At 42.3% G+C, this 11,764-nt stretch overlaps 1 protein-coding gene across 1 annotated transcript; it reads left to right on the top strand.

Annotated features, from left to right (window-relative positions):
• Positions 1-632: 632 nt before the first annotated feature.
• Positions 633-2,544, top strand: PFDN4 (prefoldin subunit 4). The gene is made up of 4 exons (XM_042884924.1): positions 633-796; positions 1,117-1,224; positions 1,606-1,746; positions 2,132-2,544. The coding sequence occupies exons 1-4, from the start codon at positions 773-775 to the stop codon at positions 2,261-2,263; spliced, it is 405 nt and encodes a 134-aa protein (XP_042740858.1). The 5' UTR covers positions 633-772; the 3' UTR covers positions 2,264-2,544.
• The last annotated feature ends 9,220 nt before the right edge of the window (positions 2,545-11,764 follow it).

Genomic DNA, 11,764 nt, shown 5'->3' with positions numbered 1-11,764 from the left:
GCAGACCGTGGCCTCGCACCCGCAGCAGCTGAGCATCAGAAGCGGGATGCCGCTGCCAGCGCTCTCCCCCGCGGTTGTGAAACGAGATGATGATCCCATTTTTTACCGTTGTTTTGTTTTGTGGACGTGAGAGGAGCTAAATAAACTTAAGCATGTGGAGGCAATTACGCAGCCTGAGCGCCAGTTTCTGTTTAGGACAAGCAACCCCGGGCAGCTCAGAAAACATATTTATTGTTGCTTAAAAAGTCCCTCCGCAAAGATGTGAACTCGAAGGCCTTTTCCACCGCTGTTTCCAGAAAGAGGCAGTGGGGTTGGATGGCGAAGCCCGGGGTTCAGCCTCTGCTCAGGGCGCTGCAGCTGTTCGGGGGCACCGCTGAGGGCGGCCGGGCGCCGAGTCGAGCCGCGGCTGTGACCGACCTCAGCTGCGCTGCAAAGCGGCCGCGACGCAGGGAGGCGCTGTTGGGCGCCGCAGTTCCATGGCGCCCCCTGGCGGCAGCATGGCGCCTGGCCGCGGACGGCGGAGGGCGGAGTCACGTGTCCCAGCCTGGAGGTGGGCCGTACCAAGTGCTGCTGCAGGGGGGAGAGGGGGGAGGGAGTTGTTGTCGGCGCGGCCCGCTCTGTGCAAATGGCCTCTCTGCGGGTGGCGATGGAGGACGAACGGAAGCCTCGAGCCGCCTCGTGGCCTCCGCTGAGCGCTGTCATCGTTTTTCTCCTCATTCTCCCCCCGTGCCTCTTCCTCTGCGGGCAAGGCGAATAGTTCGGCCCTGCCAACATGGCCGCCACCATGAAGAAAGCGGTGAGTGCTGGCGGTGGGATTTCCCAGCCCTGCCCGGCTCTCTGTGCTCAGTGCCTGTCTGTGGGCCGGGATCTCGCTCGTGGGCTCGCTGGGCCGTGTCCCCTCAGCGCCGGTCCCATCCCGGCCCCTATGAGGCTCTGCCCGTTCCCGTTCCCAGCGTTGCGCTGGGCGCTGGCGGCCCTGTAAGGAATTGAACGCGTCAGCAGGTTGTTGTGAGGGTTGTTTTCTCACCAGCTTCGTGAGGATAACCTCTGTGGTAAGATTGAATTTGAACCTAACGGAGGAGACGGAGCCTTCATGTTGACCTCTGGTATTTGCAGGCTGCGGAAGATGTCAACGTTACTTTTGAAGATCAGCAGAAAATTAACAAGTTTGCAAGAAACACCAGCAGGATCACAGAGCTGAAAGAAGAAATAGAAGTGAAAAAGGTACGCGGGCTTTGCATTTGCTGTGTTGAGCTAACTTCTGGTTGTAGCACAGAAAATACTGATAACTAAATAAAGTAAATCCTTTGTGACAGCAGATCAGGCAGAAGTGAGCTTTGTCTGCTGTGTTTCCTTTGTTTAAGCTGTTAATTATGCTGTGAATGAGACGCAGGGAGTTTTGACTAGAAATGTAATTACTGGCACAACTGCACTGAATTTGAGATGTGTCTCAAAAAACTGCTTTGTTAAAGGTATTGATGTCATATTGGCAGGTGGGATTTTAGCCCAAAATGTGAAGTTCATCATTCAGCTGATGCTGTGACAGTGCGTTCACTGAAATAACTCATGCAGTACAAATTGATCACCTTTCTTACGTTTTGGTAGAAACAACTTCAGAATTTGGAAGATGCCTGTGATGACATCATGATGCTTGATGATGATTCGCTTCTGATACCCTACCAAATTGGAGATGTCTTCATTAGCCATTCCCAAGAAGAGACGCAAGAGATGCTAGAGGAGGCAAAGGTTTGTCAGAGCACATGGAGCTCCTTTACTTCACTGTTTACTATTGGAGCACAAAGTTCTGTCTGACACAAGGATTTACAGACTATAAGTCAGAATCTTCCATGATGCATTCCATGTGCTTATTCTCATCATTCACCTTTACAAATTGTCTAATGTGATACATTCGTGTTTGTTTATGATTTTGAGGAGAGAAGTTTGTGCAAAATGTAAGTTCATAACAGAGTTGTCAGTATACAAAGTATTGCTAGGTTTCACTTGGCTCCCTGGAGGTGTTACAGTATACCTTGACAAAAAGTTGCCACAGGTGCCTTTTAATCGTTTGTATGTTGCTGACAAATATGGCGTAGTTTGCTTTACGTAACTGGATGATTTCTTTCTTTTTCAGAAAAGCTTACAAGAAGAAATTGAAACATTAGAATCCCGTGTGGAATCCATTCAGAGAGTGTTATGTGACCTGAAAGTTCAGCTCTATGCAAAGTTTGGAAATAACATAAATCTTGAGGCTGAGGACAGTTAAAAGTTCTCTGAAGACGCCACACGCCTTCTCCTTGTTTTATTAATTGTTTTGATTGTTATTCTCTTACAAAAATATTTTTAAAAATTTGACCTATATATTTTTTTCCTTTTTTTTTTTACATTCCTGTCTTGGGTTCCATCTATTTAATGAGGGCTTTCATATTTTGGTTTTTGCAGTTATTTATTTGTTCAGGAAAGCAGTAGCTTCATACTGTTGGTAAAGCACCAAGGTTGGAATGTTTGCATCATCTGTTAAAGTAATAAAGTCAGGCATATATTGTAGTTTCCTTGGTCTTGTTTTCACCTCATGTTAATACTTAAAACCTGTTGTTTAAAAACAACAGAAATGGGAAATTGTTTGTTTGGGGTTTTTTACACTGTATTGATAGATAGGTAATATTTAGGGCATGATCCTGCAATGAGCTATGAGGTTGCTTTAAGCTGGTGTAAACAGTCCTCATAGAAATACTTATACTATGCTTTGAATTTCAGTCCTAGTTCAAATATTTTGCTGCCAAAGAATAAGGGAATGAACCCCAGCCTTGGGCTGTGTGGCTGGAGTAGTGCACTTCACTTGTGAGAAAAGCAGCAGTATGTTTTACTGTTACAAGACAGTGATTTCAGAAGTTTAAATGCACTGACTGCATAGAGGACAGAGTTAGACAAAAATGTTGAGGGACTGTTACACTTAGGTACATTCTGAACCTTGTGACTCCTTGCATTCCATAATCCTTAGAGGAAGTCTGGATGCAGCTGTGTCCCATCTTAGTTCATTTGGTCAGCAGTTTGTGTCTAAAGGATTCTGTGTGCAGTCAATCCTTTCTATCACTTGGCTAAGATTAGAAAGTATACAGTTAGTGACTGTTCTGAGTATCTGTCAGGGGTAGGAAATCTCAATCTGCAGGAGAAACTTTGAGAGGCGTCCGTACTGAAGGAAAGATCCTGGTGTGGAGCACGCTGCCACGTGGGGGAGCTCAGCAGCTGCGGGCTGTCCGCGATGGGTTGAGGCGATTGGCTCACTGCCCTGTTTGCGCGCTACTTTGAGAGTCACAAAAGATTTTAAGTGTTGTAAATCAGAATGAGAGATGAATCGGATGAGAGAAATCAGATGAGTCCTAAACCTCTTTGATTTTCCTCAAGGATCATTTTCTAAATCCATCTTTACCTATTAAAAAAATAAAAAATGAAGTCTTTCTTGCTTAAGCTGATTTCAGCGTGTAATAAGAAGCATCCTGCAGATGGCATCAGAGGACTGGGAAATCTGCTTTATGGTAAACTTGTGTCAGGGCTCTGCTGGCCAGAAGCAAATTTTTTTTTTTTTTTTTTTTTTTAATGAAAACTGACTGATTATTCTCATTAATTGGTTGATAACACTTTAATTCCTAAGGGACTGCTGTGCTTTTGTTCCGAGCGTCTTTATGGCTGTGTAGCCTCTAGATTTTGGCTATTTAGAACGACTGCAGTTTTCAGGATGGATACCACTTCTTTAAAGAAGAGGGGGAAAAAAAGCAGTTAGCATTTGTTTAAACATGATGCTAATGGCAGCTGTAATGCAGATGAGGACCTTGTTCACTAAATGACCCAAAAGGAGAATGCTGGCGAGGCTGGAGTGATTGCTTTATTCCTGTTCTTTGGTATCCTGGAAATGGGATTATCCTAAAACAAGTAAACCAGCCAAACTGCAGCCAGAGAAAAATAGAGAGAAAATCTCAGTTTGTGGTGTCAAGGAGACTCGCCAGATTTTCAAAAGTCTGACAAAGCCTTTAAAACAGTAGGACACAGTTATTGTATTTACTGTATTTTATATATAGGGGCTTGTTTTTGATTCTTGGCTTTGTCAACTGATGTAAATTGCCCGTGTTCTCTACGTGATGATCTTTAGTGTAACCTTTGCCAGTGGAACTTCAGTTGTTGCTCGTATCTCTTGATACAGATGAACATTATAGTCTGTAATAAAAATGTGGCTGATAATTATTCAGTAATTACAGGAGGTGGCATGTAGCTGAAGGGCAAATAATTTGGTAGTATTAACTAGCTCTTCAAAAAGAGATTGAATGCCAAATACTGAAGTGGGAACAAAAGAATTGAAGTGCTTTGATTTGCATGAGTCAGTGGTTTGGGTAATTTATCTAATGGTGTTCTAATAGTCTGATTCATGCTAGAGGGGAAAAAAACCCAAACAACTGGGTTGCATATAGGCATGATAAGGCCTGACAAAGTATTTACCACCAAGTTTGTCTCTATTGATTGTATGAGTCATGCAAAAAAGCAAATGAGTTCCGTAATGAAATGTTTGCTGCTGGTGGGTCTGTGCAGAGTGCAGTGCTCCAAACGTGGGCAGCACTGGATGAAAGGTTCACCTTGGCACGAGGTGAGGCAGGCCTACAGCTAGGGGGGAGCAGATCCAGCTGTTACAGATGGGTAATAAAAGAAGGTATAGAAAGGAGCCATTTACTGCAGGTTTACAAAAGTCTTGTTCACTGTTGCTCTCTAAAGCTGCTGTTCTGTACACTGATGCTGTGTCAGCTTCTAAATACAGGTTGTAGTAGGTGTCCCTCTGTCCTCGTGCCAGCAAGCTGCAAGCTTGGGGATGCTCACTGATGGGTGGAGAGTCATAATGACAGTTCATTGAAGTATTGCTTCAGAATCACTTCTTTGGGCACTGTTACCACCCGTACAGGGTGAGGGAAAACAAGATACTCTTGGTGATGAAGTTGAGGTTTGGCCAGAACCACAGCTGGCTGTTTCCTGAAGCTGTTAGGAGAACGTTATTTTCCCTTCTTAAATGCAGCCCAGCACAAGAGAGGGAGAACGTTATTCAGTGGACTTCTAGATTGTTGAGTTTTATTACTTCCTTCAAGCATGATAAGGGAGGCTTTCCTCTCCTTGGCTCCTGCTGTACTTTACATGAAAGGAACAGAAATTAAGAGATATGACGTTTGTAGTTGTGAACACATCTGTGTCTGTCTGTAGTTGAAGTTGTATAGTCCTTGGTATGTCTGTAATTATTCTGTAGATAGAGATGTTTGTATACTAATTTTTGGGACAAAGGCCTCATGAAGGCAGGCTTCCTTGCTCTGAGCCTTCCCTCTGCCTTGTCCTCTCCTACCCAGCTACTTTTCACACTGCAGGAGAGAGGAAATCTGGAATGCTTGTTGAAGCAAGGTAAGAATGTGTAAATATCTGTAGGTTATCCAAACAGGACACTGTTGGAACACAATGTACTTCACAGAAAGTGCCGCTACGCTTTGTATACAGAAAAATAAATATTAAGAACTACCAATAAGAGAAGATGGAGTGGAATGGACTTGACTGTAGAAGAGTTTGGCACCTAATTACACATTTTGTTGTATTTACGATCTTTGATTTCGCAGAAGGGGTAAGGAATCAGCCATAGGATTTACTTTATTGGTCAGTTTGTTCTGCAGTGCTTGCTGGAGCTCCAGCTGAGGATGCATTTCCTTCTGTTCTCATCACGCTCTGGCTTTGTGCATTAGTGATGTTAAGAAGCATATGATGGCTTACAAACAGCACAGTGAGATCACTACTGCAGACATTTCGCAGCGCTCTCCTATCTTCCTGGCAGTCAGTTCCTCAGTGATGGAGAGACAGAGGAGCTGTTTTATCTATTAGGAACCAAGAAGTGCTCCAGCACAGGTATTTCCTTTCACTTCTCTGGCACCTCTTTACTGCAGGTTCAGAGTGCCAGGGCATTAACTGGGTGTCTTATTGTGGGTAAGCGTGGATTCCACTCTACTGCTCAGTGTGGGTTGGTTTTGTTTGTGGGTTTTCTTTGTTTCATTTATGGTTGAGTCAGTGAAATAACTAGGAGGCACAAAGGACAAGACTCCTTTCAGTGTTTCATTGGGTACCATAGCTGTCAAATTTGAATAATGTTCAAAAAGCCCATATTTACAGTATTGCTGCTTTCTGCTGTGATAGCCATCTTCATCTCAGGAGGGATGTGACACTTGCTGTGCTGCGTTCCAGCCACATACCCCTCGTGTGCAATATAAATGGCATTGAATTGATGCTTTGCATTTTAACAGCTAGTTTGGGCTGTGCATGCTTTAACATTTCCAGACAACAGATTGCTGGGTAGTTGTGTGTATTCAAGATGCTGTTTGCTGGTGACATCAACACAAGGATTTTGCATCAGGCTGACTTCTCTTCACTGTCGCTGGCTAGAGGCTCTTGACACATAATTTTATTGCCATTATACTTGATGTGACAAACATCTCATAAAATAGAACTGCATTTTATTTTAAATAAATCTCTGCTTTGATATAATATAATCATGAAGTTTCAGCCGATGCCTGTTGTTATGACAACACGCAGTAACTTTGTGGTTAGCACAGGAATTATCTCAGGCACGTTCTGAGTTCCGTGTCAGATAGTTTGTAATGTTTTCCTTATAACAAACAGGAGATGTTGGGGGTGAAATCACAGCCTTTTTCCATCTGCTCCCTAAATGATGGTTTCAGTTCCCTCTTATTCCAAAGGTGAAGTTCTTTTTGATATGAAAGTCGATACAGAAGGTCGGGGAATTTTCAGAGTACTTTATCTGTAGTCTGGTATTTTCTTTTCTTTTTAGAACTGCAAAGGAGAACACAAAGTTTGCTTTTTGTTCCACAGTACATCTGATGCCCTGGAGCCCTGGGTGAGGCTCACACACTGCACAGCACTCTGAAAAATGCACACGTGGGCTTTCTTTTCTCTGCTTACATGGTGTTGGCCAGGTTCACGTTGAAATGTTTGTTTCAATTAGTGGAGGAAGATAGGTATTATGAAGATGAACACAATTTACAATTTGAAAAAACAAACCGATTAAAAATCACAATTAAAAATGTAAGATGAAAAATGTGATTAATTCACAGCTAAAATAAATCATTTCCCTTAGCTATAATGACCTTTAAATGGAGCTATGAGAGCCATTGCCTATAAATGTAACTTTTTGTTTTGAAATGCCTCAGCTGTTTCCAGTGATTACCTCTTCATTATTGTATACATGTAAATTTATTCTATACTACTTATCAAATAAAGGCACAAAATTAGTTGTCACACATCAGTGCACCACTTAAAGCTGAAGCATGTCAATGAAATCCTTTCATGTTCCATTGTGTTAATCAGTGTAATGAAAGGAGAAAGTTCTAGTTGCTTTTGTCTTGGTTATTTGGCTGTGCAATGAAGCTGAGTTGGTGAGCTCCAGTAGTCTGCATATATAGGAACATTTTCATTTATTTAAGGCACAAAGCAAGCATAGAAACCACCACAACTCAGAGAAATGGAATGATTTACATTTCTCAGCTACTTATGGTTCATTTGGGAAGCAACTGAGTAAGGAAGATCTAAGATCCTGCTTACAACTTGCTGTGCAGAGATGACACCAGCAACATTTGCAATTTCTACACTGTGGTTTTCTCTTCACAGTGCATTAATGATTTCCATTCTAGCCATTCCTAAAAGGGTTTTGAGCATGGAAAAATAATGCTTTGGAAGAAAAGAACTAAGTTGTGTGTGTGTGTGTGTGTGTGTGTGTGTGTACTTTCCTGAAATCACTGCTGCTGGATATCTGCAATCTACCTGTGTTGCATCACGGGTGGAAACACAGTGAGACAATAGTTTTCGTTTTTATTTCATGTACTGTCTGCTCAGATTTTCCATTGGTGTTGTTATTTACATTAAGCCATTGGATTTCATGGTATTCAGAACATCCAGCGCAAATGGGACACAGAGGATGCTCTGAATTCTTTCTTTTCGAGTTTTGTTGTTCGTAGGGAATCTTCTAATTGTAGTTAGATGTGATTTGAGATGAGAAAGGCTTGCATGTCTGACAGTATGACTGAAACAGCTCTGCTTATGGCTATAAGTCATGGAAGGAACTGCAGTGCTGTTGGGCTGACCCTGCTCTGACAGAGCTGCCAGACACACGATAGGTAAAGGGAAGGGAGGGAAGTGAATTAAACAAGCTCTCCCACCACCTGCATGCAAGGATCACTGCCACAGATGTCATCAATGTTTTTTGTGCAAAATCTGCAAAAATTGGATGCAATTTCCATTGAGCAAATGGTTAACAGTTTTCCTGCTAGTATTTCAGTTTATTCAAAATCAGTATTAAAGGCTGTGAGAAGCACTGAGTTAGTACAAAAAGCAGTAATTGGCTTTATATCTGAATGCACCGGGCAGGAGCAGAAATTGAGAGAAAGTGACTGGCATAAACATGTGCATTTATTTTAATTTCTGAATGGTTATTTTCAATATTTTATTACTTTTCACAAACAGTGAATCTGAGGAAGATCCTTTGTCACGTTTTCTTTCTTTGCTGTGGCTCTAAAAAGGGTGCAGCGAGTAGGCAAGGCATCATCGCGGTGAGAAGAAAGGACTGCTGTTTGATAAGGGATAATGGGATGAAAAACACCATAAAGCCTACAACTGCTCCTTCCTTCAATTCTGATGTTGAGCTTTATTAGAGCTTTTGTAGCTTGCAAGGGATTGCAGTCGTGGTACTGACTGCCATGGATGTGCCACTCCAAATGATAAGCCCCTTAGAGTGACAGTGATATTTCAGAGGATATCTGAAATATCACATATAATTATTCAGGTGACTTTTTTTCTATTTTTTTTTTTTTTTTAAATCAGCCCTTTGGAATTGATTTATTTTTCTCTCCCTCCTTCCCTCTGCCTTTTAAGAAGAGCGAATCTCCTTTAATCTCTGTACTCTGTGAAGCAGTTGCTTGGCATTGCTTATCTCAGCTTTTCGAAGCAGCATGGAGTGCAGTGATGGCAGCCAAGAGCACACCTATCCCTGGTGTCCACAGAATGTTCAGACAGAGAAGAGTGACCTTTTCTTAATCACTATGAGGAGGAAAATCATTTTCCTGTAGCTGCTGTGAGAGCACAGGTGGAATAAAGGCAGACAGCAGTGATGAGGGTACAGGCATGAGGCACAGGTGGCTGTCCTGCTTTCAGCTCAATGTTTGCCTGGACCCAGGAAAGCTGGATTTTGAGGGGGAAATTGTATTTAGAAGAGCTGGAGACATGGATGCCTGCTTTTCAACCAGAGCATGCAAGTTCCCCCCGTGTTTACAGAATTACATTGGCTAGAATTCTTAGAAAATACTTGTATAACATAAACAGGGCTAAAATAAACTCAGAGTGGAAAACAAGTTGAGCTGAGGATATGATTACACCTAGTTTCCAGGGGCTGCATGTCCTTCTGCATTCATAGTATAATTCTCCTTTGTGCGTTTATAAACACTTCTCATCTGGTCATTGATTTCTCTTCGTAAGGAACAACTTCATACACAAGAACTAAGAATAGGAAAATGAATGTGATAAATGTCAGACATAGAGGAAAGCTGGATCTGAGTGCTTTTACCCCCTGCTGTTACATTCCTGGCACACACTCTGAATTTGAGCAGAAAAGGCAGACCCAGTCTTGTGAGTCGTTCTCTTGATTGATTTAATTTACCTTGAAGGTTAATGTATTCTAAACTAATTCAGGGATTAATAATGACTTAAAGGTATATGAAAGGCATTTAACTGTATACAAAACGAGTGTTGTAACCTAGTTTATTATCTCTTCAATGACTTTGAAAGTTCATTTGATGAAATTTCAGTTAGCTGATTGATACAGAGCAGCAGGTGCAAAGCAAAAAGGTGTTTTCAGAGCTCACTAGCTAATTCTAGAAAAGGATGTCATTTCCTCTGCTTGAACTACAGTTAAGATACTTATTTTCAAGGTGATAATGTTCTTTTTTGTGAAATTTTAAGTAGTGTTTTCTTTAGAATTCTTTTGCTGTAAATCGATTCTGTCTTGGACAGCATGCTCCTAGGCTGCCTTCTTGAGAAAAATAGAGTCAGCTGTGTGCTATTCAGCCCCTGATGCAGCATAAGAAGCAGAAGGGGCGCAGCCAGCGAGGTGTTTGCCTGAAAAGCCCAGAACAATTGTGCACTGGAAGTGTTTCCCAGCAGTGAATGTGACTAAAATGTGGTGCTTTCAAGAGCTGGACTTTGAGTGTGACCTGCAAACTCTCCAAGATCCAAAGTGCCTTTCAGGACCCTTGAGGCCTTAGTGTGCCTCAGGTGGGAGGGAGTTGTTTCTCAAGAAAGCAATGAGTGATGGAATCAGATGCAAGCTAAGGAAGCACCTGCAGTTACCATGAATAACTGCTGCTCTGTGAGGTTCTGTGATGGAGAACATGGCAGATGGTGCAAGCTGAGCCTTGGTTCAGAGCACCAGTGGTGTTTTGTGATGGCCACCGGACTAACTATGAAGTTCTCTAAAACACTGCATCGTGGAGGCAGGTACACACAGAGGACTGCTTATGAGCTCAGTTTGAGGTGTGTGGACCTGTAATAAACTTGGGGAAAGCAGACACTGTGCACGTCGCTTTGTATGACAGGCTGCCATAAGTCACTGTAATTCACAACAAATGTTAACTGAGAACATTTTTGCTACTTAGGCAATGCATTATTGGAGGGTATTCTCTTGGACAAAGAACTGTCAACTAACATCAGCACAGCCCGTCCATCTTTCCTTATTTTTTTTTAAAGAAATAAACCTTGGAAGCAGCATGGTGTCAGTCTCTAGATTAAATAAAAAGTCTGTAAAGTGGGTATGTTATATAACTTTCTATACAAGAAAGCATGGGCTTGCAGCTGCTACTGCAGCTTGCATTGGCTTACAGCAGCGTGTATTTGAGGCAGGAAGTTTTCTTATTTTAGAGCACAGCAGTTTTCCAGGCAGCTGAAGCTATGAACGTTGCAACACGCTTCATGGGGCTGATATTTACTGTTATCTGGAACTGAAATCAACTGCTTTAGAAGATTGCCAATTCAGGTGTTATTGGATGACCAGAAAGAGGGAGTATCATCTGCCAGGGCAGCCTGATGAAACCTTCAAAATAATACTAAAGCACAACCCCAAGTAACATGAAATTACTGTCAGTGCCTGGGAGCTCCTGACAGCAGAGAGCATGCTGGTGTTCAGTTTATGTTGCCATGGCTTGGTCTGACCAGTGCTGCGGAGCTGGTATCAGTGCTACTGACACCTGGTGGGTTCACAAGGCACATTCCAAGGTTTTCCATCCATACACAAGATGCAATACAACAGTACATAGTCTGTGATTCTAAAATTTGTATCATTATAAAGGCATTGAGTACAGCAGCATCTCAAGGTGAAAAAGGAAGCATCTCAAGCATCTCAAGGAAACAAAAGACAATATGATGCTGAGTGCAGGATTCCCTTCAAATGTCACCACACACCTCAAATGCACACTTATATCTCAAAGATGTCTCCTTTTCTCAGTCCTGATCCAGCATCTCTCTGCACTTTGAGCTTCTCTTTGCTTTTGTGTTGATATCTGGAATGCTAATAACAGCATCTGTAACGATCAGGTAAGTATGAAAAGATCAGTGGTTTCTGCCTCGAGTTCACAAACAGAACTATTGTAGTTAAAAAAAAATCTTAATTTCTCACTTTTCCTTTTCCCCACAGTAT

This window comes from Lagopus leucura, unplaced genomic scaffold, assembly GCF_019238085.1.
Source record: "Lagopus leucura isolate 7727_CA_CO unplaced genomic scaffold, USGS_WTPT01 Super-Scaffold_100047, whole genome shotgun sequence".
NCBI lineage: Eukaryota > Metazoa > Chordata > Aves > Galliformes > Phasianidae > Lagopus > Lagopus leucura.
This window is presented reverse-complemented; position numbering and strand designations above follow the sequence as displayed.